The sequence below is a fragment of the Setaria italica genome, chromosome II, assembly GCF_000263155.2.
Source record: "Setaria italica strain Yugu1 chromosome II, Setaria_italica_v2.0, whole genome shotgun sequence".
NCBI lineage: Eukaryota > Viridiplantae > Streptophyta > Magnoliopsida > Poales > Poaceae > Setaria > Setaria italica.
The window spans coordinates 42,464,654-42,488,152 of NC_028451.1; the positions used below are offsets into that span (position 1 = coordinate 42,464,654).

General features: G+C 50.5%; 4 protein-coding genes across 5 annotated transcripts; 2 read left to right on the forward strand and 2 right to left on the reverse strand.

Annotated features, from left to right (window-relative positions):
* Window positions 1–950: 950 nt before the first annotated feature.
* LOC101752515 lies at window positions 951–13,074 on the reverse strand. Its single transcript, XM_022824354.1, has 15 exons — window positions 12,148–13,074; window positions 8,057–8,902; window positions 7,107–7,244; window positions 6,864–6,991; window positions 6,344–6,551; window positions 6,027–6,264; window positions 5,776–5,926; window positions 5,385–5,667; window positions 3,298–4,176; window positions 2,768–2,905; window positions 2,524–2,651; window positions 2,050–2,257; window positions 1,733–1,970; window positions 1,493–1,646; window positions 951–1,392 (listed from the first exon to the last, which is right to left on the reverse strand). Exons 1-15 carry the CDS (start codon window positions 13,001–13,003, stop codon window positions 1,114–1,116), a joined length of 4,872 nt encoding a protein of 1,623 aa, XP_022680089.1. The 5' UTR covers window positions 13,004–13,074; the 3' UTR covers window positions 951–1,113.
* Window positions 13,075–14,171: 1,097 nt separating this feature from the next.
* Window positions 14,172–15,126, forward strand: LOC101765362 (stellacyanin-like). Its single transcript, XM_022824506.1, has 2 exons — window positions 14,172–14,418; window positions 14,566–15,126. The coding sequence occupies exons 1-2, from the start codon at window positions 14,250–14,252 to the stop codon at window positions 14,937–14,939; spliced, it is 543 nt and encodes a 180-aa protein (XP_022680241.1). The 5' UTR covers window positions 14,172–14,249; the 3' UTR covers window positions 14,940–15,126.
* Window positions 15,127–15,566: 440 nt separating this feature from the next.
* LOC101753183 (transcription factor ILR3) lies at window positions 15,567–18,633 on the reverse strand. 2 transcript variants are annotated; one of them, XM_004957878.3, is made up of 5 exons: window positions 18,286–18,633; window positions 17,026–17,088; window positions 16,850–16,927; window positions 16,571–16,733; window positions 15,567–16,060 (listed from the first exon to the last, which is right to left on the reverse strand). In XM_004957878.3, the coding sequence occupies exons 1-5, from the start codon at window positions 18,468–18,470 to the stop codon at window positions 15,782–15,784; spliced, it is 768 nt and encodes a 255-aa protein (XP_004957935.1). In that variant the 5' UTR covers window positions 18,471–18,633; the 3' UTR covers window positions 15,567–15,781. The 2 variants fall into 2 exon arrangements, with proteins under 2 accessions (XP_004957935.1, XP_004957936.1); XM_004957879.4 differs by having other exon boundaries at window positions 17,026–17,085; window positions 18,286–18,632.
* A 1,209-nt stretch (window positions 18,634–19,842) lies between these two features.
* On the forward strand, window positions 19,843–22,442 carry LOC101753874 (beta-amylase). Its single transcript, XM_004957880.3, has 5 exons — window positions 19,843–20,187; window positions 20,271–20,342; window positions 20,434–20,832; window positions 20,971–21,870; window positions 21,944–22,442. Exons 1-5 carry the CDS (start codon window positions 20,002–20,004, stop codon window positions 22,148–22,150), a joined length of 1,764 nt encoding a protein of 587 aa, XP_004957937.1. The 5' UTR covers window positions 19,843–20,001; the 3' UTR covers window positions 22,151–22,442.
* Window positions 22,443–23,499: the final 1,057 nt, after the last annotated feature.

A 23,499-nucleotide genomic window follows, 5' to 3' on the forward strand; every position in this document is an offset into this window, starting at 1 on the left:
AGTTTCATGTTTCCCTCGCAAATCTGAATCCGAACGCAACTGATCTGAGCCCTTGAGCTGTAGTACTACGCTACTTGATCTCCGGCAGTCCGGCCCTTCGGATTGACGGCCGAAAGTTATAAGCCGCGGCCCCTCCGTCCCACCCGTGCGCCCTTCTCCACCAAGTCGCGGCCCTTGCCTTGTATGGTGGTGGCGACCAGAATCGTGGTCCCCAATTGCGAGTTCCTGCAACGCCGCGAGCCGCCGCCGTGCCGGGGCCCGTCGTCGGTGCGCACCCGCTGCGCCCTGTCGCGGACATACTCGTCGCGCAGGCTCGGCGGCGGCAGGCAGGCCGCCGTGGAGGATCACAGCGACGAGGAACCCTCAACGGACGAGCGGGTGTTCTTCGTGCACGACCCCTCCGTCTTCCTCCGCTACGAGGACCCGCGGCGCGCCGTCCACGGCATGTTGGCGTCCATGCCGCTCCTGCACGGCGTCAACAGCTCGACGGACAACTGGATCTCCCACTTCGCCTTCGAGGGGATCCCGGACGCCATGGTCAAGTGGGCGCGGCTGGACGACGACAACGGCCTCGCCGGCGGCCACTACCACTTTTCTGTGGTGATGACGATGGAGATCGGCTTCGTGTTCAGCGAGCCCAAGGCGGTGGTGCGAGCCTGCGCCGAGACCGCCATGCAGACCGTCGTCGAGCGGGGGCTCTGATGCGGGCCGGTGCTCCATATGCATGGAGGGTTTCACTGGTCGTTCATGTCCCCTGTGAACCTGCCTTGTTCCCATCCTTTCCACACGCCGACACGCGATGCATCACCGTGTTCCCATCATTTACTGCATATTTTTCGGTATCCTAGATTTTATACAAACTGCCTTTGAATCCTTCATCTTATTACATTGTACAGCAATTACTCAAAACAAAGATTTTCATACTTTTCTTAAAGCTTGAAGCAGCGACAGTAACAAGAAACTTTCTTTGTGAGAATTCAGCTAAAGAAGCACAAATTACACTTCGCGGTGAACTAATTGCACCAGTTTCTCTGAACTACTATACAACAAGAAACAAACAGGAATCAATATGTCTCCGTCCACAAATGGGCGTGCCTTAGGCCTTCGCCTGCGCTACCTGGCGGAAGGATATGAAACAGTACAGGAAGCGTTAGAGTAACCTGAGCTTGGATCCAAGGAAAATGCTGGTCTCGCAGCAGGAGGCAGTGAACTGGTAGCATCACCGTTGAGCATCACCATGACATCCGACATCGTAGGCCGGTCCATGGGATTCTGCTGAAGGCACAACAGACCAATGTTGACGCATTTTAGCAATTCAGTCTCTGAGTAGTTCCTCCCTAGGGAATCATCTATCATCTCTGCAATTGTTCCTTCAGACCAATGCCTCCAGACCTAGCATCGGTTTCATGGGTTCAGAATCAGCAACAATATAATCTAGCAATAAGCAGGTACTAGTACATGGAAGATAGTGTGTTTATTGCCAAGTACTCACGATGCTTATAATATCTTCATATTGCTCATCCAAGTAATGCCCGGTGTTTCGTCTCAGCCCCGTTACGATCTCTATAACAAGAACGCCGAAACTGAACACGTCTAATTTCGTGGAGTATTGTCCGCCCAGCACGTACTCAGGAGACATGTAGCCACTGCAGCAAAAAGAATTAGCCACTTCGGCATTATGTATATGCATGGGGAACTGAGCGATTAACTACTGAATTACAATAAAGATTACAATGTCCCAATGATGCGGTTCGTCACATCTCGTGTCTGGTCTTGCCCGAAGAGCCTGGCTAGGCCGAAGTCACCAATCTTAGGGTTCATGTCCGCATCCAGCAAAACATTGCTTGCTTTCATGTCACGGTGGACAATTTTCTGCTGAGAGTCTTCATGAAGATACTGTAGTCCTCGAGCAATTCCTTCTATTATGTTGAATCGTTTCCTCCAATCGAGCCGTCTTTTTTCTTCAGGGTCTAACAGACGAATCAGAATTTCAAGGTTAATGGAAATTCAGAGATGTTAGTATGTAGATTCTTGGAAGATTTCTAGTACCAAAAAGAATGGTGTCAAGGCTTTTGTTTGCCATGTACTCGTAGACGAGCAATCTCTCTCCCTCTTCTAAGCAGAAACCCTCCAATCGGACGAGATTCTTGTGATGAAGTTTGGCCACCAAAACTAGCTCATTTCTTAGTTCTTCTAGCCCCTGATTTGAACCCTTTGACAGCCTCTTCACGGCTACTTCTTGTCCAGAAAGATATCCCTATATAAATTTATTATTTTCCATGATGTTAATTCAATGAATAGAATATACAGCACTGGGAAGTTTTCAAATATTCAAGTTTTTTAACAACGATCTTGAGTACAAAACTAATGTTTTCTATACATGTGTACTTAATATTTTGATCATCCTAGTTGGTTCAACTAACTGGTTTACATTGTACAGCAACAATGTGAATTTGATTTACATAAAAGCTTGGTGAAAATTTGCAAAGGAGCTATTTTTTATTGAAAAGGGTGCCATCATACCTTATAAACTGAACCAAATCCCCCTTCACCGAGTTTATTGCTTTCATCAAAGTTATTTGTTGCTACTTGCAGTGACGACAGAGACAACAATGTTGACTTGATGCTTTCGAAGTCCTCAACTGTATGTGCTGGTAAATTGATTCAATTAGTGATAGTGCAAAATTACCCCTAATGAAATGATAATGCTAAAGAACGAAAAGTTTCTAGCTTCATGCCAAACTGTGCAGAGGAGTAGAGGACTTACTTCGGCGGGGAAGCTTTGTTCCTGGGGATCTTCTCTTCTTACGCATATTGCAGATATACAAGGTTATGGCAGCTACTACAGAGATAAGCACTATTGGCAATATAATTCCAAGAAGTTTGCCAGCTGAATTGTTTTTACCTGTGATTTTGCCCCCAAAAAAATCAGTTCAAGTTTGTCCAGTACTGCATATGTTTGTTTGCTTGCTTTTTTTGTTTTTTTGCTATATTAGCTCATGATTGTAACGATGTTGCTCAATGAACAACATGAAGTTATTGTTTATCTCAGAAACTCCCAGATGATGCAGTGGTGGTGTGCAGTGGGTCACGCGTACTATGATACTATACACAAATGGAGACAAGCCGGCCGCTCTGGTTGCTCATTTCTCATGTGGGCCTGGCTAATTTACTACTTAAAATGGGCCTGAGGTAGATTTGTCTCTTCTTCTTTTTTTGGAAGTGAGGTAGATTTGTTACTCGTGTTTCTTTTCTTCTCTTCTTTTTTAGGAAAGCCAAGAGGAATAACGCACTCACCTCCCGTGGTGCCCGGTACAGTCACCGAAGGCGCCGGCGCTGGAACGGCCGCTTCGCCGTTCATCTGCAGCTTCACCATCGGAGCGCCGGTGTAGAACTTGTCCCCGAGCTCGGACCTCAGGTTGCACCGCGAGCCAGCGAGCCTCGCTCCCTCCCCGTTGGGCTTGAACCCACTCCCGTTCCACCACAGCGTCACCAGATCGTGGAGGCATCCCCGGCACTGCGCCGGCGACAGGTCCCCGGCGCACTGCGCCATGGACCAGATGTTGGGGACCCGCGGGTCGAGCCCCACCAGCTGCCCCGTGGCGAAGTACAGCCTCGGCGACGACCTGTCCACCGCGTGCGCCGCGGTGGCGTTGAGCAGCCGCGTGACGGCGCCGTCGTAGGCCGAGACGTTGACGCCGGCGGGGATGCTCGTGCCGCTGATGAGCGGCACCATGCCGGTGTTGTTTGGCGAGGAGAGGAAGTCCGTGACGGCGACGCGGACGTAGCACTGGTTGTAGACGAGGGCGGCGTCCCGGGTGCGGTTGCAGACACGCTGCACGTCCTCGCCGGTGCGGGTGCCGCAGTCGAAGCAGTCGGACGCGCTGACGTCGCCGCGGCAGAGCACGAGGCCGTAGACGGCGTCCGCGCCGGCGCCGGCGGAGCCCGACGCGAAGAGGGCGGGCGAGTTGGAGGCGTTGGCGCGGAGCACGGAGACGAGGCGGAGGAGGTTGTCGGCGTAGGTGCTGCCCGCCGAGTAGTTGCCGCTCTGGCCGTCGCAGACCGCCCACGGCTGCGCTGCGGCGTAGGGGATGACCATCACCAGCGCGAGCGCCGCTAGGTCGACTACAGGAACGCGCGGCATGGCGCGGCGCGGGCGGAAGAATTTGTGAGATTATTGCAGCAAGCTAGTTGTTGCATGCAGCAGATGGAAACTTGACGGATCAGAGGAGCTCAACAGGATATTGCATGGTGGTACGATTGTATCATTGCATAGCAGGTGGGTGGGTGGCCATGGCAAGTGGCTCGCGACATGGCCAATCGATGCGTTTCCTTTGGACGACAGGGAACACGCGAATTCCAAAAGAGGACGACGACGGAAAGGAGGATAATGCAAGTTGCGCCGCGGCAGGTTTCGCAGAAACGTGACCGGAGCGGGTGCACGTGGTCGCTGGATGGATTAAACAAGCCCAGAGCCGTCGACATCGTCACCGGACATGCCGCGGCGAGATACAGCTTTTGACTTTGAAAGACCGCGGCGCATGCCGCTGGTGGTTTACTTTGTTCAGCCGCGGAGGCTGCGAGTGGCCAGGTCGCTAGCTACTAGCAAGGGCTGGTAGTAATTTACACGCAGCAACTACTTCCAAGTGCTGCTGCTGTATGAACGCACGTTCAAAATGTTCAAGGTCGTAGGTCCACACCCACACCTCAGCTGCCCACGCGCGGTTGCTCCGATCGATCCGTGCAGCACCGTCGTCGTCGGAAATCGTTGCCTTGAACTTGAATCCTGTGGGCATCCGGGCGCACATGCATTCCGGCGACGCGACGCCTGCGAACCCCGGCGAGGCGGCGACGCGCGGCCTCGTTCAAGACGGGCTCCTTTTGGGCGTCGGCTTCGTCTCTTGCCCCGTCTGCTTGGGCGGGCGGGGCCCGCGGCGGGTGAACGGGAGCGATAGTCGTGTCCCGCAGCATCGGGGTGATGAACCTGTCAACAGCCATTGCCTTGTTGCCAACTTGCCGGGGTGGCACCACAACCCAAGCTGCCCCATATCTGGTGTACTATGGAGACCGCCAATGGCAGAATGCAGATATAAACTAGGAGATCTGGAGCCTCATGGCATCGTGGGCCGCCCAACAATACGTCATCTTATTACACTGTACAGCAATGACCCAAAACAAGGATTTTTCGTATACTTTTCTAAAAGCTTGAAGCAGCACCAGTAACAAGAAACTTTCTTTTTGAGAACTCGGTAAAAAGAAGCACAAACTACACTTCGCGGTGAACGAACTGCACCAGTTTCTCTGAAGTCTGAACTACTATACAACAAGAAACAAACAGGCAACAATATGTCTCTCTCCACAAAGGCCGTGTCTTAAGCCTTAGCTGGCGGAAGGATATGAAACGGTACCGGAAGCATAAGAGTAACCTGAGGTACCTGAGCTTGGATCCAAGAAAAATGTTGGTCTCGCAGCAGGAGGCAGTGAACTGGTAGCATCACCGTTGAGCATCACCATGACATCCGACATCGTAGGCCGGTCCACGGGATTCTGCTGAAGGCACAACAGACCAATATTGACGCATTTTAGCACCTCAGTCTCTGAGTAGTTCCTCCCTAGGGAATCATCTATCATCTCTGCAATTGTTCCCTCAGACCAATGCCTCCATACCTAGCATCGGTTTCATGGGTTGTTCAGAATAAATTAAACAACAATACAATCTAGCAATATGCAGTTACTGTTACATGCAAGAGAGAGTGTTTATTGCCGAGTACTCACGATGCTTATAATGTCTTCGTTTTGCTCATGGAAGTAATGTCCGGTGTTTCTCTGCCCCGTTATGATCTCTATAACAAGGATACCGAAACTGAACACATCCGATTTCGTGGAGTACTGTCCACGCATCACGTACTCAGGAGACATGTAGCCACTGCAATGAGAAGAATCAGCACCATGTTCAGTTAGAGGCCATTATGTGTCTGAATGGAAGACTAAACTGAATGATTAACAGATTGACAATAATTGATTACAATGTCCCGACGATGCGGTTCGTCACATCTCGTGTCTGGTCTTGCTCGAAGAGCCTGGCTAGGCCGAAGTCACCAATCTTAGGGTTCATGTCCGCATCCAGCAAAACATTGCTTGCTTTCATGTCACGGTGGACAATTTTCTTCTGAGAGTCTTCATGAAGATACTGTAGTCCTCGAGCAATTCCTTCTATTATGTTGAATCGTTTCCTCCAATCGAGCCGTCTTTTTTCTTCAGGGTCTAACAGACGAATCAGAATTTCAAGGTTAATGAAAATTCAGAGATGTTAGTATGTAGATTCTTGGAAGATTTCTAGTACCAAAAAGAATGGTGTCAAGGCTTTTGTTTGCCATGTACTCGTAGACGAGCAATCTCTCTCCCTCTTCTAAGCAGAAACCCTCCAATCGGACGAGATTCTTGTGATGAAGTTTGGCCACCAAAACTAGCTCATTTCTTAGTTCTTCTAGCCCCTGATTTGAACCCTTTGACAGCCTCTTCACGGCTACTTCTTGTCCAGAAAGATCTCCCTGCATAAAGTTATTATCTCTTCCATGATGTTAATTCAATTAATGGAATATACAGCCCTGAAAAGTTTTAAAAGCTTCACATATTCTAATTCACAATAATTGAGTACTGCCTTTAAAAAACGAACTTGAGTACTAAATCCATGCTGTCGCTATTTATGTTTTACGTCATATTTTGATCATCCTTGTTGGTTTAGATCAACTGTCTGATGTACATTGTACAACAATAACGTCGATTTTTTTACATAAAAAATTGCTGCAATTTTGCAAAGGAGCTATTATTTATTGAAAAGGGTGTCACACTGTCATCATTACCTTATAAACTGCACCAAATCCCCCTTCGCCAAGTTTGCTGCTTTCATCAAAGTAATTTGTTGCTACTTGCAGTGATGACAGAGATAACAATGTTGACTTGATGCTCTCTAAGTCCTCAACTGTATGTGCTGGTAATTTTCCATCGATTCAATTACTGATAGTGCCAAATTTACCCCAAAGGAAATGGTAATGCTAAAGAATGAAAAGTATATAGCTTCATGCCAGACTATACAGAGGACTTACTTCGGTGGGGAAGCTTTGTTCCTAGGGTCCTTCTCTTCTTACGCACATTCCAGATATAAAGGGTTATCGCAGCTACTACAGCGACAAACACTATTGGCAATATAATTCCAAGAAGTTTGCCAGCTGAATTGTTTTTACCTGCGATTTTGTCAAAAAAAAAAACAGTTCAAGTTATTCCTCCGGCACTACATGTGTCAATTTTTTTTTTTGGGGGGTTGGGGGGGGGGGGGGGCGTTCATGATTGTGATGATGTTGCTCAGTGAATAATTGTTTACCTCAGAAATTCCCAGATGAAGCAGTGGTGTGTAGTACAGTAGTAGGCACACAGTAGTGCAATTTGCCCAATTTAAGGGATTTTTTAATTACAAGCGGTGTTGAAAACATTCGCCGGACAGCAGGATTTGTCGAAATACAAATGAATTGTTCATCTTTCCCTATTAGTCTAAACTTTTTGTTTGAACTGGCTGGTAACAACTTACGTGTGCTTGAGGTAGATTTATCTCTCTATAAAGTGAGATTTGTTACTATTTTGTTTTTCTTTTGTGAGTTTGTTTCTTCTTTTTTACGAAAAACCAAGAGGAATAAAGCACTCACTCCCGTACAGGCACTTTCTCCTCTCTTTTTTTATGTGTATAAATCTACTTTTTTATAAACAAATTAACCAAGTAGATATATAAGATCACGTTTGGATCCACCCAACTAATAAAGTTTAGTTATGGGTATTTAGATCCACTAGCTAGTTGAAGAGATTTTTTTCCTATTCTATCCTTCCCTCCCACTTTAAAACTTTTTCTGAGAAAGGGGAGGGACAATTTGATCTTTTGCCAGTTTAGCTATGTTTGCTGGATCCTATTTGAATCCATAGCGAGCTAAAATTTAGCTGGTGGGTTCTGTGATAAAATTTAGCTGGTGCTTCAAACGGGATCTGAAAGTAAGGATTTGGTAGTGACCTCCAGCAGTGGCCGGCACAACATCCGTTGACGGCGCTGGAGCGGCCGCCTTGCCGTTCATCTGCAGCTTCACCATCGGGCTGCCAGTGTAGAACACGTTCCCCAGCTCGGACCTCAGGTTGCACCGCGACCCGGCGATCCTGGCGCCATCCCCGTTGAGCGGGAACACCTTCCACCAGCGTGCCACCAGGTCGTCCAGGCACCTCCGGCACAGCTCCGGCGACAGGTCTGACGCGCACTGCGCCATGGACCAGATGTTGGGGACCTTCGGGTCCAGCCCCACCAGCTGCCCCGTCGCGAAGAGCTTCGGCGACTGCCCCGCCGCGTACCGCGCCGTCGCGTTGAGGAGGCGCGTGACCGCGGCGTCGTAGGCGGAGACGTCGACGCCGCGGCTGATGTTGTTGCCGCTGATGAGTAACTTCTGGCCGGTGTTGTCGGCGGAGGCGAGGAAATCGGTGCCGGCGACGCGGACATAGCACTGGTTGTAGACGAGCGCGGCGTCGCGGGTGCGGTTGCAGGTCCGCTGCACGTCCTGCCAGGCGCGGGTGCCGCAGTCGAAGCAGTCGGACGCGCTGAGGTCGCCGCGGCAGAGCATGAGGCCGTACACGGCGGCGGCGGCGTTGGCGGTGGTGGAGCCGGTCGCGAAGAGGGCGGGCGAGTTGCGTGCGTTGATCTGGAGGCCGAGGATGAGCTGCAGGGTGCTGTTCGCGTAGGCGCTGCCGGCCGAGTAGTTGCCGCTGGTGGCGTCGCACGCCGACCACGGGCCCACCCACTGCTGCGCGACGACGGCGAAGGGGAGGACGAGAAGCGCGACGGCCGGCGCGAGGAGGAGCGCTGCTAGCAGGGCTGGGACGCGAACGGCGCCGCGGCCGTGCATGGTGCACGCGAAGGGATGAGCCAGCGCGTGCAGCGCAGGAGGAAGAAACGGTGAGCTGGATTATGGATGCAGAGAAACCACTAATGGATGGATGCATGCATGGCAATTAATGGCAGTACGAAGTATGTCGGATACCATAGCGACATGGCAGGTGGGTGGGTGGTGCCCACGGCAACTTGGGTGGCGGCTTGCCGACGCGTTCCAACCTTTGCAACACCATGGATGCAAGTTGCGCCGCGGCAGGTTTCGCAGAAATTAAACCTGACCGGAGGAGACGTCGGGGCGACCGGAGGAGACGTCGGGGCGTTGGATTACTTTTGCTTATTTTTAGCACCCGTCACATTGAATATTTAGATATTAATTAGGAGTATTAAACGTAGATTATTTACAAAACTCATTACATAAGTGGAGGCTAAACGACGAGACGAATCTATTAAGCCTAATTAATCCATAATTTGACAATGTGTTGCTACAGTAAACATTTGCTAATGATGGATTAATTAAGCTTAATAGATTTGTCTCGTCGTTTAACCTCCATCTGTGTAATAGATTTTATAAATAGTCTACGTTTAATACTTCTAATTAGTATCTAAACATTCGATATGACATGTGCTAAAAAATAAAGGACTCAAACGGTCCCGCGTTGACTGAGGGTCGCTGGATATCGATTAAACAAGCCCAGGGCCCCCAGACCCGTCGACATCGTCGTCACCGGACATCGAAAGCATGTACAGCTTGTGACTTGGAAAGACCACGGCGCATGCAGCTGGTGGTTTGTTCAGTTTCAGTCGCGGGGACTACTGCAGCTGCAAGTTGACACAAAATAAAAGAGAGGTCATCAGTCAGGTCGTAGTAAGGGCCGGTAGTATTTTAGCCAACAGAAAGACTCCACCAGCCCGTTAACTTGCTCCAGATGTTTAGGCTTTGCTCCAATCCAATCCGATGAAAGGCTTGTTTCCATAATGGTCACTGGGCTAGACAGTGCTTTTCTATTTGCCGGCCCAAATTTGCTTGGAGGCCCAAATTCCAGTGCCTGTATAGACAACGAACAATCCCGGTAGTCACGACTCTGTTCCGGACTCCTCGCCTTCCCAGGGAGCAACCTCAGCGCCTCGTCCATCTACAGAAAAACCCCAGACATTGCCTCAGGTCCAGATATTTGTCTTACTGTGGAGATGGTCATGCAGGGACAGCTTGGCAGTGCATTATCTTCCTCCTCACAGCATCCAGTGAAACTTCATCTGTGAACATGCTTCTCTCTAACATGGCTGAGACCTCTGATAGCCTGGCAAACCAATTTTCTGAATGGTGTAAGATTATCATTCATGCAGTCATAGATGCCTGTCCGAGGCTCACACAAGACAAACCCTCCTCCAGTGCACCAAAGAGGTCTTGGAGTTCGGCTTTTGAACCAATAATGGTGAACAGACAAGTTCGCTTTCAGGAGGATGATCTGACAAAGGGCAATTATTCCAACAAACCACTTTTGCAAGCTACACTTTTCCAAATACTGGTGGAAAACTCACCTTTAGTCCCGGTTGGTAAGGGAGATAGATCCTAAAAAATCAACCAGAACTAACTATTCAGGACAAAAGAGAGCTCTCTTTAGTCCCGGGTCATTCACCCGGGACTAAGGACCCCCTTTAGTCCTGGTTGATAATATCAACCGGGACTAAAAACGTTCCAAAAAAATAAAAATAATGGGCCACCCGTACCGGCACGCACCGCTCGTGCCCCCCCGCCGCTCCGCCAAGAAGAAAGGACCCGTGCGAGATAAGGGAGGGGAGAGAAGGAGATAAGGGAGGATGAGAGAAGATAAGGGAGGGGAGAGGAGGAGATAAGGTGGGGAGAGAGAGGGAGACTAAAGATCCTGGGGAGGCGTTTAGTCCCAGTTGCAAACACAACCAGGACTATAGTCCTTTAATCCCGGTTGCAAACACAACCAGGACTAAAGGCCCCCCACTCCTTTAGTCCCGGTTAGTGTTCTCAAATGGGATAAAAAGCCCCCTCGTCCCACTAGCCATTACAACTGGGACTAAAGAGCCCCCCTCGATGGTAGATTTTTGATCTGGGACTAAAGGTCCTTTAGTCCTAGGTCCAAAGATAGTCGGGACAAAAAATGTTGGATGGAAGGTGGGTTCTCTACTGATAAAATCTGGGCAAAAAAGTGGCAGAGCATGAAGCAGCTATTACGGATAGCAATGGATTTTTATTTCCTTCTCTTATTCTGGGGAATTCTGATATGGGAGATTCAGCCATGAGGGATTCTTTCTGTCCAATTAGAATGATGCCTCTCTTGACACGGAGATGGAGATGGAGATGGAAACTGAGCAAGATCTGGCAATGCACCAAAGCCACGGGAATCAATCTCTTACTGCTAAGAATTGTTTATTATCTTCCTTTGAGGGGTTGGCGGCATCACCCAATCCTAACCTTCCACCCAGGCCTCCCAAAAAGGTGGTTAGTCTCCCTTCAGTGGCCTCTACTGTTAATTCTGCTGCACCTCTGGTAATCAACATATTGCAGATGGTTACAAGCACTGTGAGCTGAAGGACACCCCGAGGAAACGTAGGAGAGCTAGCAAATTGTCTGGTACAAGAAGTCCTCTACATGGAGTTTACCTTAGATGGTGGGCTCTAAAACTTGTCTGTAATATGTTTATTCCAGATGTGTGTTATGTATACCGTTTTTAATATCCTAATGGTATCGATCCTTTGCTGTGATAGTGTTGTCCCCTTCCTCAAAATGCAAAACAAGTGGTTTTATGGACTTTTAACAGTTTCTACCAATTTTAACTTTGGAGGCACAATTTTTTATACCCTGTGTACCAATATTATTTCTAGGAATACAAGGTCAGATGCACATACCACACCCCGGCCCACACGTCACATCCATGTGGGAACGTACTAACACATATCTGAACAAGATTGGAAGAGCCCTGACTTTTCATTTTCATTTTGAGAAATGTTGGTTGAGGATTTTTTCTCGCTAATTTATTTTCAGTCTTGAAAAAAAAATTAAATTAGAATACAAAAACCTTTTCCAATTGAGAGAACAAAAGTTATGAGAAGAACAATTGCCCTATATATCTAAAAAAATACTTAAAGAGCCTTAATATCGTATAATGACCTTCCCAAGGAATGTAAAAGGCCAAAAAGAAAACACGGTATTTAGTGCTTGTGTCGAGAACAAGGAGTGTATGCAGTGCACATACCTTTATGTAGAGGCGGAGCAGCAAGAGTGGAGTTGAAGGACCATGCGAGTATCTGATGGAGCTCAGTCGCTGCGCCGGTACTCGATGAAAACCCCACCTCCACTTGCCCCGGAAGCAACGACTTTGGATCTGTCAACACATAAGTGACTACAACGGGGTCGATATGGGGATAGTCATCAAACCAAAGGGATGCAAGCAGCATGTTGGTGGTGTTGTCAAATTGGACTTTGGCTGTCATGGTGCCATTCAAGCCTGGCAAGCCATTGGTCCTCAAGTTTTTATATTTCGAGGAGCGGATGGAATTGATGTCGACGCCTATGTGGTTGGCGCTAGGATCCCAATAGTTTTGGTACGTGTCGAACTCGACGGCAACGAAGTGCTGCGACGGTGAGGTACTGGTCTCGCTAATGAGGCCGAGATGTCCGATGGAGTCCGGCACCTTTTTGAATGGGTAATCGGAGAGGAAGAACGCTAGGCCGTCCCCCGCGGAGTCGTTGTCGGCAAAGATCAAGAAGGTGAAGCTTGTGCTGAAGCACGCCAGGGCGCCTGTGTCGTCGTAGAACGCCACCGGGTGGCTGTACGACATCCGCCCCTCGCAAGGCTCGATGCTCCCGCGCGAGTTGCAGGTGAGGTCGATTCGATTGCTTTGCCTCGAAGCGTTGCCCTCGAAGCTTAAGTCGCCTACTTGGTAGCTGGATTCATTGGAGAAGTCGAAACTGAAGGAGAATTGCGAGTCTACTAGTTCCACAGAATTCTTATCATCAGCTCCCTGAGCAGCTAGGGATAAGGGTAGGAGAAAGCAAGTGCAAATGAGGAGGAGGATCTGCACGCTGCGGCTGCTTGCAGCCGAGGCCATGGCAGTGGGAAACTGGGAATGGACGGATGGCTCGACTGATCGACGAGCTAGCTAGAGGTTGCTTTTTGTTATTGGCCGCGGAGCGAAGGACACCCCCATATTTGTCTAGTAGCTATTAATTATTGGACCCCCAAAACCAACTTCTGCCCATATTTGTCATGCTCGACAAAATCACGTGACTGATGTGAGGCCCATTCACGCAAGTGGCCTTGTACTCTTCCTGCATGCACTGTTCCGATTGAGATTAGCAGGGGCCGTGGTGCTTCCGGAGCCCGCCGGGGCCGACCTGCAGGCGTTGCCGGCCGGCCTGGGTCAAGACGGCAGCTAGTCCAGTGTTCTTTTGGTCGTCGTCTTCGTCTCTTCCCCCCGTCTGCTTGGGCGGGCGGGCCCGCGGCGGGTGAACGGGAGAGATCGTCGTGTCCCGGAGCATCGGGGCGATGAACCTGTCGGCAGCCATTGCCATGTTGCGAAATGCCAACTTGCCGTGGCGACTGCTGCTCCTGCTCACTGCCCTCCTCGAGTTTAGCAGCAAGTTGCCAGTCAGCTCGAGATGTACCGGTGGTTCTAGAAGAACGAGGGCGAACGATACCACAAATCCATGCATTATGCGCGCAACAGAACCGAAATTAATCTGAAAAAAAAAGAGAAAAAGGCAGTTAAAGATCATGCGAGGCACGAACTCCATCTGCCGGACCGGACAGATGCGATCAGTGGACCTTCTGTAGTCGTGCTCACGTAGTGCACGATGCTCCCCCGGTTAATCAAACCGCCGGCACCGAATCGAGGGGAAACGGAGATCACACTTGTGGTTCTCGTAGGTCAAACCATAAACAATATCTGAGCCTTGCATTGACCTTGCCACCCGATCGAAAGCTAGCTTACGCTTACGCCTCAGGTGCAATGTACATTTAATCATGGCGATCGGTTCCAGATTAATTCGAAAATTCAACTGAAAGCACCCGCCAGATTCTCTACGAACCAGTCGGTCTCTTCTCCCTGCTCTGCTACACATGCGTGCGTTTCTGTTTCATGGTCGGCCACAAACACTTTTCCAATTTCCAGTTTAACAAAGCGAGAGAGAGAAAAAACTCTTTGCGCGCGCATGTTCTATAGCTCCTCTTATATATACACTCCTACCTTGCTGTGGCAATACGGAGTATATCGCATATTCAGACCACCGATCGCAGTGCGAAAAGGTATATCGCGACCTGAAGCAGTTACGTTATTCGCTCCACGACTTGCGGACATGAAGAAGGCCAGCTCCGGAGCTCTGCTCGCCGCCGTGGCGTTCACGGCGTTGGCCGCGACGGCGGTGGCGACGAACTACACGGTGGGCGGCTCCGACCTGTGGGACACCTACATCGACTACGACAAGTGGACCGCCGGCAAGACGTTCGTGGTCGGCGACACATTAGGTGCGTGCCTGCTGCTAGCTACTTCTATTCTCCATCCATGCCAATCAATCGACCAACAGATCACCAGCTCGGTGAAGAATCAATGAACAATTGCATCCCATAGCTTGCTAACAAGATTGCACGCGTGCGTGCGTTAACATATGGCAGAGTTCAAGTACATGCCGTACCACAACGTGCTGGAGGTGACGGAGGAGGACTACGCCGCATGCAACCCGGGGAGCCCCATCTCCACCCACTCCGGCGGCGACACCGCCTTCGAGCTCACCGCGGAGGGGACCCGCTACTTCATCTGCGGCATCCCGCGCCACTGCCTCAACGGCACCATGCACGTCAAGATCACCACCGTGCCCTACGGCGCCGCGCAGGCCCCGCTCAACGCGCCCCCGGCCGACGCCTTCGCGCCGGGGCCGGCCGCCGGGAATTCGGCGGTGGGCGCGCCGAGCGGCGCGCCGCGGTATCAGCAGCCCGCGGCGGCGGTGGCCGGCCTGGCGATTGCTGCTCTCGTCGCCTTGGTCGCCTAAGCTAGCGACGTGCGTAGTTGCATGCACGTTGTGTAGTTTTGCGTATTCTGGGGTTGTGTTTAACTATTCCTTTCTGCTGCTTCTTTTTTTACTTATTTCTGTGTATTTATATTCGATACATGGGTGTAAATTGTGACATTTATTTCTTCATAATTCCATTTTGAGACTGGCATTGGTTGTTTCTTCAGTGACAGGGTGTGAATAGGTATTTTACCTCAACTATCGTACAACAGTACAGCACACAATATCATGTACTATTTTTCATAGAATTGGCGACATTAATGGCAGAGTGATTCCACAAAAAATACAAGTTGAATAGCTTCCATTTCTTGTACAAATACAATTACCTTTCTTAATCAGAGAGACGGAAGATTGACAGCCAATATATTTCAGCCACAGGAACATGGAGGAACGGTGAGCACGTCTTGATAAGAGGTGAGCACGTTATAACTAACACGGCAAGCGCCAAGCATGCAATGCACATCCATCATGCTTTCCACTACAGCCTACATGAGCCATTAGTTTACACGTGTGAGTAACACGGGACGACCTCTATCCAAGAACCAAGAGGCACCGGGCAATAGCAATAACCTAACCAATCGCGGGGTTATAGGGCAAACAAGGCGATACTTCTATGACATAATTCTCATTTACTTGAAGTCACGGAATTTATTTACCATATAATATACAACGGTGTCATCAGATCACCCATGTCACCACCTGTCCACCTGACACACACATAATCTTCCCTCGAGTCAACTACACCGACAGCACTGCGGACCGAGCTAGACTTTGAATCGATGGAGGGCGGTATCACCTCTTTCCACTAAGATTTAGCTTGCTTATGCGACAGGAGGGCAAGACTTAGGGTCATTCGAGGTGTCCACATCAGAAGGTGGCATGAACTGCCACATCGGGAACCCAGGGTAGCCGATCACAGGCATCATCAGCTTGTGACCGGCAGCCGGCGGCCCTTTGGGAGTGGTGAAGGCAGAGGCTGGGATCACAGGAGGGTGTGGTACCAGGCTTGGGCGGGAGTTCAGGAACTTGATCTGCTGCTCCAGGCTCTCTTTCTCAGCCTTCAGCCTTTGCTTCTCATCCCGCAGCTCATTCTTCTCAGCCTGCAAAATCAAGGTAATTGAGGGTGAAATTTTTTCAGGTAATTGCCTTCAAAATAAAATGCCAAAACCTTTTGCAGTAAACGACATGCTTAATCATACACCTCTGGATAATTTATAAAAAAACATGTATCCAAGCAAATAAGTGTACACCACAAAGTAAAGAGTTAACGGACAAGTTTAGAAGCCTATGAATCCCAGAGTTTTAGCCATTAAAGAAAAATGTATTATGCGGATATAAACTTGCTACTGCCAGCAACAGGAAACATGTAAGACCGCAAAAAGACTGCAGAGAGAGTAACAAGTGTACAAATAATTTCGTCAGAAATATTCCGTTGTTATTTGACTGGATGAGTTAAATCTAGATAAAAGTTTGACCAAATGGAAAAGGGGATCATAAATCAAGAAAATGAAACAATATGAAGTGCCTAAACAACACATAGCATCACACAACAAGCCATCTCCCATCTGATCAGCACCATAAATAACTTGGCCATATGAAACGGGACAGACCTTCAACTCTTTGATCTTCTCTTGAAGACTCTCATTTGAATCCTTCAGCTTTTGTGCTTCGCTACGCAATTCTCCTACCGCACGAATAGCATCATTCAATATAGCTGATTTGTCCATTTTAGGAGTCTTCCCTGGCTCCAAGATAGCACCCAATTCAAGGAATCTAACAAAAAGAATACCATAAGTACAATTATAGTTAACAAATACAATTATGTGACTGATAAAAGCAGACTAAACTATATATTGAAATACAATACGTCTCATATCCATGGAATATACCTCTCATTCAGCTTGTCCCTTCTAATTTTCTCCCTGCATGCTTTTGTGCTTGGTTGTGCAGTACTTTCTGACCTAGGACTGGAATATTTTTTCCATAGAAACATTCAATGATAATAGGAACAAAAAACTAAAAACGTATGGCTGAAATACAGAATACAAAGAACAAAGATACAAACCGCTTATTTGTTGGCTGTTCTTTTCCCTGATCACAGTCCACAGAGCCACTGATTTCCACACTGCTAAGATTGAAAAGCTGCAGTTAGGATGCCGAATATCCAGATAATGCACCAGAATAAGAAGCACAAAACAAACAATATTACCATTGGAAATAAAATACTTAGGCAGATTTACAACAATATTTAATAATAAAAGTTCACAAATTGGGACATTAACACCACAACTATATCAGATGAAATACCTTGGAAAAAAGAAGAATCTATCTCAGACAACACACAATAGCTGTTTCATGCAGGCAACCTGATACCTCAAAAAATCACAACTAAACATCATATCTTTTTAGCTTATCTACTAAAGACCAAACTACAATCAGACAGAATGACATCCACAAAAGAAACAGAGCTGTCAAAAGTCACTCACAAAATAATAATCCTCAGCACCAATCAGCTTACATTTCCTCTGTACACATATATGAGGGATTCAATGGAAAAGTTAACTGCAGATTCCATGTTTGCAAGCCTTTTCTGTAGACTGCCAGATGAACATAGAGAGCCGTACGTTTTCAATCCAAAAAAATTTGACCAAACAAAGTTTTATCTACTCTTCCCAGTGAACAGGGGTAGCAGCAGCACCTAGTCAGTAGTCACATAAAGGTCCAACAATAGAGGAGCAGCCACAAGTTCATTGCAGAATTGGGGTCTGTACGTTTCATAAATTGATTTTGCATACTGCAAGCTGACACCAACGGGTGATCAGAGGTAAATACATATGCATCTAGGATAGATGAAGAGCCCTAACACTATCTATATCCTAGACACACCCTTCTCACCATCTAAAGACCATAAGATGTGAATACTACTTTCCACTGTATACTACTTAAAGGTCCTGCATTAACCATTTCTTCAGTCCTCTAACAAACCGCACCAGAAGAACCAACATGGAGGCCACCCATCCCACACAGATAGTAAATTGCGAGCACGAAAGGCCCCGTGTAACTACTTGTACATGTCCTGTTGCGCGTGCAAGATCCCTAGTACATGGTCCAAATCCCACCGCTCAGGCGCTTCACCCAATTCCGACCGAACTGCTGGTGGCAACAATTACACCACGATCCATGTAATGATGTAAATGTACTAAACAAAAGACAATCTATAGACGCCACGGCAACAAATCGCACCAAATGTAACCAAACCCGGGCATCCATCCATCCATCCCCCGCCACGCCCGAGCCCGAATCGAGACCGTACGCCGGCAATTACCAGGGGTTGGGAGCTGGCGCGGCGGCGACGGCCTGCATCGGCGCCTGCACCGCCAGCGGCTGCATCGGTGGCGCGGCCGACCAGAAGAATCCCCCCGCGGGAGCGGCGGCGAAGTCGGCGGCGACGGCGAGGTCGTCCATGAGGGGGCAGTCGAAGACCCACGTGGTACCCTCCGGGGAGGCCATGGCGGGGGATCGCCGGAGCCGGGCGGCAGATGGCCGGAGGAGGCTAGGGTTCCGCGGTCGCGTCCGGAATTGGGGGGATTCGGAGTCAGAGGCGGTGGGCGGTGGGGACTGGCCGACTGGGGGGAGGAAGCGGTCGTGGGCTCGGCCGCCGAGATAAGGATTGTGAGCTCAGCGGAGTGGGACGACGAGTGAGCACGAGGTTCACGAGTACGGATTTTATGGGCCGTAGGCTGGTGGGCCGAATGTATGTGGTAGGAGGCTTGGAACTTGTTGGAAGGGTGCGGCAATACTTATGGGCCTAATGTGCTGAACTTAAACTTCTTTTTTCCTCTAGTCTAATCTAAAGTCCAAACCGTCGAGCACAATGGAAATATATCAGGTAACATTTTTCATCTTAGGGCCCGTTTGGATGCACCCCGCTAATTTAGCACATGTCACATCGGATATTTGATACTAATTAGGAGTATTAAACATAGTCTAATTATAAAACTAATTGCACAGATGGAGTCTAATTCACGATACGAATCTATTAAACCTAATTAGTCCATGATCCATGATTTGACAATGTGATGCTACAATAACCATTTGCTAATGATGAATTAATTAATCTTAATAGATTCGTCTCGTAAATTAGACTCCATTTATACAATTAATTTTGTAATTAACTCATATTTAGTCATCCTAATTAACCACCCCTCGTTTGCTTAACTCGCTGAACTAACCGACGGTAGTTGCAAGAAACGAAGCATGAAGACAATCCGGTCTAAGCATTTCTGAAGTGTTTGCTTCCAAGTTCCAACTACATAGCTGGCAAGTTACATCTTTCGTCTTCGCTAAAAGAGAATAATCATTGTGAAAACAACGGAGGAAAATATTTTGTATTTACTTGTTTGCAACTGTCCAAAATATTACATCTGTTGATCTTGATCGGCTAAAAGGCTACACCTACATGGGTATTTAGTAAGTCGCTGGGATGCTGATATTTTTTTTTAAAAAAAACATAAACATACAGTACAAATACAAACGCTCACACTCACACCTCCAATGAATTCGTACGGAAGACTAGGATGGCAAATTTGAAGTTTGACAAAGTCACTACATGCACCTAGTACTGGCAATCGAACTATCTGCTTTTGGTTTCCCGTTGCATTTCCTTGCTCGCGAATAAAGCAATCTTTGATAAAGTGTAGATTTTGGTTTCCCGTTGAATCCACACCGTTGCTGGCGCTGTCCGCACGGAGCCAAAAACGAAAGAACAGACAACCGCAAGTCTCTCATCTCATCTGGCACGTTCCCGGTCGCCGGACCCAACATTAACCACGAAAAATAAAACAAGGCGAAAATCCTCCTGAGAAACCTGCGGCTCACGCGAACCACACCCTTCCCGGACACCAGCAGGCCAAGGCTCTTCTTCCCCTGCTCCACCTTGCCGAAACGGAACAGATTGGATTGCGCGCCAACGACGGCCACGCATATAGTCCGGCACGCCAAAGCCACCAAGCGTCGATCGAGAACCGCAGAGTCAGACATCATGCTCGGGAGCTCGCCGTCGTCGCAGGTCAAGCCCCAGCAATGGACGGCATGCCGGAGCTGCGTGGCGGCGTCATCCCCTGCGCTTCCTCCGCCACCGGTGGTCGCCGTCGCACGGAGGACGGTTGCCTCCGCTCCTCTCCGCGCCATTACCGCCGAGTCCGCGGAAACGTCTCCGGTGCAACAGGTACCTCTACTAGCATGCACGCGCAACGTGTACAGTTCGGCTCGAGCTTGTTCGCTGACATTGGTTGCCGTTGCTCACGGCAGCCTCCGCCATTGTTCGACGACGATGAGACGACGATGCTCGCCAACTACGTCCCGGTCTACGTCATGCTCCCTGTAAGCACACGCATCAATGCTCGTGCCATTTTTCAAGCTTGATTGATCGCATGTATACATGCCCATGAACACGACGAACTGTGCGTGGCAGCTGGAGGTGGTGACCACCGAGAACGAGCTGGAGGACGCGGCGGGGCTCCGGGCGCAGCTGCGGCGGCTGCGGGCCGCCGGCGTCGACGGCGTCATGGTGGACGTGTGGTGGGGCATCGTGGAGGGCGCCGGCCCGGCGCGCTACGAGTGGCGCGCATACCGGGAGCTGTTCGGGATCGTGCAGGCCGAGGGGCTCAAGCTGCAGGCCATTATGTCGTTCCACGCGTGCGGCGGCAACGTCGGCGACGCCGTCAGCATCCCGATCCCGCGGTGGGTGCGGGAGGTCGGCGAGGAAGACCCCGACGTGTTCTACACGAGCCCGATCGGGGAGAGGAACCGGGAGTACCTCACCATCGGCGTCGACGACCAGCCCCTGTTCCATGGCAGGACGGCCATCCAAGTATGTGCGCGTGCAACTTCTCTGATCATGTCAGCTGCTTCCACGAACACCAATTTGCAGATGGCGAAACATTGCTGAATGAAAGGAAATTCAGGTTAGTAATAATCAATCAATGTGTGCATTGTTTGATGGCACCAGCTGTACGCCGATTTCATGAAGAGCTTCAGGGAGAACATGGTGGACTTCCTGGACTCTGGCCTGATCGTCGACATCGAGGTCGGGCTCGGCCCTGCAGGGGAGCTCAGGTACCCGTCCTACCCGGAGATCCAGGGCTGGGTGTTCCCCGGCATCGGGCAGTTCCAGTGCTACGACAAGTACCTGGCGGCGGATTTCAAGGCGGCGGCGACGGCGGCCGGGCACCCCGAATGGGAGCTCCCCGTCAACGCCGGGGAGGTCAACGACACGCCGGAGGACACGGGGTTCTTCGCGGCGGAGGTAGGCACCTACCTCACCGAGCAGGGGAGGTTCTTCCTGACGTGGTACTCCAGCCGGCTGCTCGAGCACGGGGACAGGGTCCTGGACGAGGCCAACAGGGCCTTCCTGGGGTGCGAGGTCAAGCTCGCCGCCAAGGTGTCGGGGATCCACTGGTGGTACAGGCACCCGAGCCACGCCGCGGAGCTCGCCGCCGGCTACTACAACCTCCCCGGCCGCGACGGGTACGGCCCGATCGCGCGCGTCCTCGCACGGCACGACGGCGCGATACTGAACTTCACCTGCGCGGAGATGCGGGACTCGGAGCAGCCCAAGGCGGCCATGAGCGCGCCCGAGGAGCTCGTGCGGCAGGCGCTGAGCGCCGGGTGGAGGGAGGGGATCGAGGTGGCGTGCGAGAACGCGCTGACCCGGTACGACCGGAGCGGGTACAACCAGATGCTCCGCAACGCGCGGCCCAACGGCGTCCGGCGCCCCGGTGGCGGCGCCGGCGAGCCGCCGACGCGAAGGGTCGCGGCGGTGACGTACCTCCGGCTGTCGGACGAGCTCCTGGCGGGCAACAACTTCCGGGTCTTCAGGACCTTCGTCAGGAAGATGCACGCCGACCTGGTAAAGGCATTCGGGCCCATTTAGCTAAGAAAACTGGGCCGAGCCGTCACTGACCCCGTCGTCTGTGGTGCAGGATTACTGTCCGGATCCGGCCCGGTACGGCAGGCCCATGAGGCCTCTGGAGCGGTCGTCGCCGGAGATACCCATGGAGCGGCTGCTGGAGGCCACGGCGCCGGCGCCGGCGCTCCCGTTCGACCCGGAGACCGACATGAGCGTCGGCGGCGGGCTCGCGGAGGCCATCGACTGGGTGCTCGGCAAGATCGAGTGGATATTCGGGTAGGATACTAGGATCAGATTAAACTCAGAGGCCACCTCCTCCATCCCTCTTGTCAGCACTGTTGGGCACGGTCCGTTGAACTTGTCCCCAGCATGACATGGCCGGACAGCCGGTGACGCAGATTGTACACGCTTCCTGCTCGATCGATGCACCGGAAGACCAGAAATGTGATACTGACGAGAACTGTGTTTTGGAAACAAAATTCCATGGTCTCGAAAAAAGAAGTACAACTGGGAGAAAGGATGAGATGGTGATTTTCCATCGCAGATAATTCACGGAAACTATGTTTTGGAAAGATTATGCTTTCTTGCCCCCGTGAGGCCATGATGCTCAGCAGGTTATAACAAAATTCACGGAAAGCTCAACCTAGCAGGTGCAAACAAACCGGCGTCCCAACGGCGTCGATCGCTCCGGCGCCGCCGCGGTGACGTGCCTCCGGCTGTCCGACGAGCTCCTGGCGAGAGCGTCAGGAAAATGAACTCCGACCTGATCGCAAGGCATTCGACCTTGGGCTTATTACCATCCCGTTCAAGCCCATTTCAGCAAACAGACTGGGCTTTTTAACATGGGCGTCATCTTCTGAGTCAACCATGACTTTGATCTTTACCTATTATTAAAGCAAGTAACGTCTCTGCCTGAATTTTTCGTCCGTCGTGTCATTTTGCAAAAAACCCCCTGACGTTTCGTGAAATCAACCCGCAGTCCACTTTTGAAGAGACGGGGGGCTCGGTTGCTAAAAAGTGCAAAGGGAGGGTGTTAAAGGTGAAAGAGGTTTTCTTTCATAGAAACAGATATCCGCCTTCCCCACCTTCGGCCGCCTTCTCCTTCCCTCCCCTTTCGCCGACCATCTTCGGCCGCCTTCTCCCTCCGCCCCTTTCGCCGGCCATCTTCGGGGGAGAAGGTACCGCACGCCGCCGCCCTGCCCACCCCCCCCACCCCCCCGCCTGCGCCACCCACGGATCTGCGCCGTTGCCTTCCCCCCCTCCCCGTAGCCTCCCCCCCTGGAGATGGACGGCGTTATGTGGCAGCTGGCTTCCGATTTCGGACTGACTTGGGCCAGACTGTCAGGAGAGTTCGCTGCCCAACCGGATCTGAATCGAGGCGTATCGGATCGGAATCAAGGTTGCGGTTTTTCCTGTATATAAATAGCTGCGGGGTCGGGCATCTTGGACATGTTTGTGCCAGACTTCCAGTAGCCCAGGTCCTTCTCGCCGTCGCCAAAGTGCTCAGCAACACGCGCATAGATCTCCTCCATCGACGCCAACAACTTGTGTGCCCTAGCGTGTGCGGCTTCTTACTCTTCTTCCACAAAAGGTACGTAACCATTTACTTAATACGAAGCTATTTGGCCT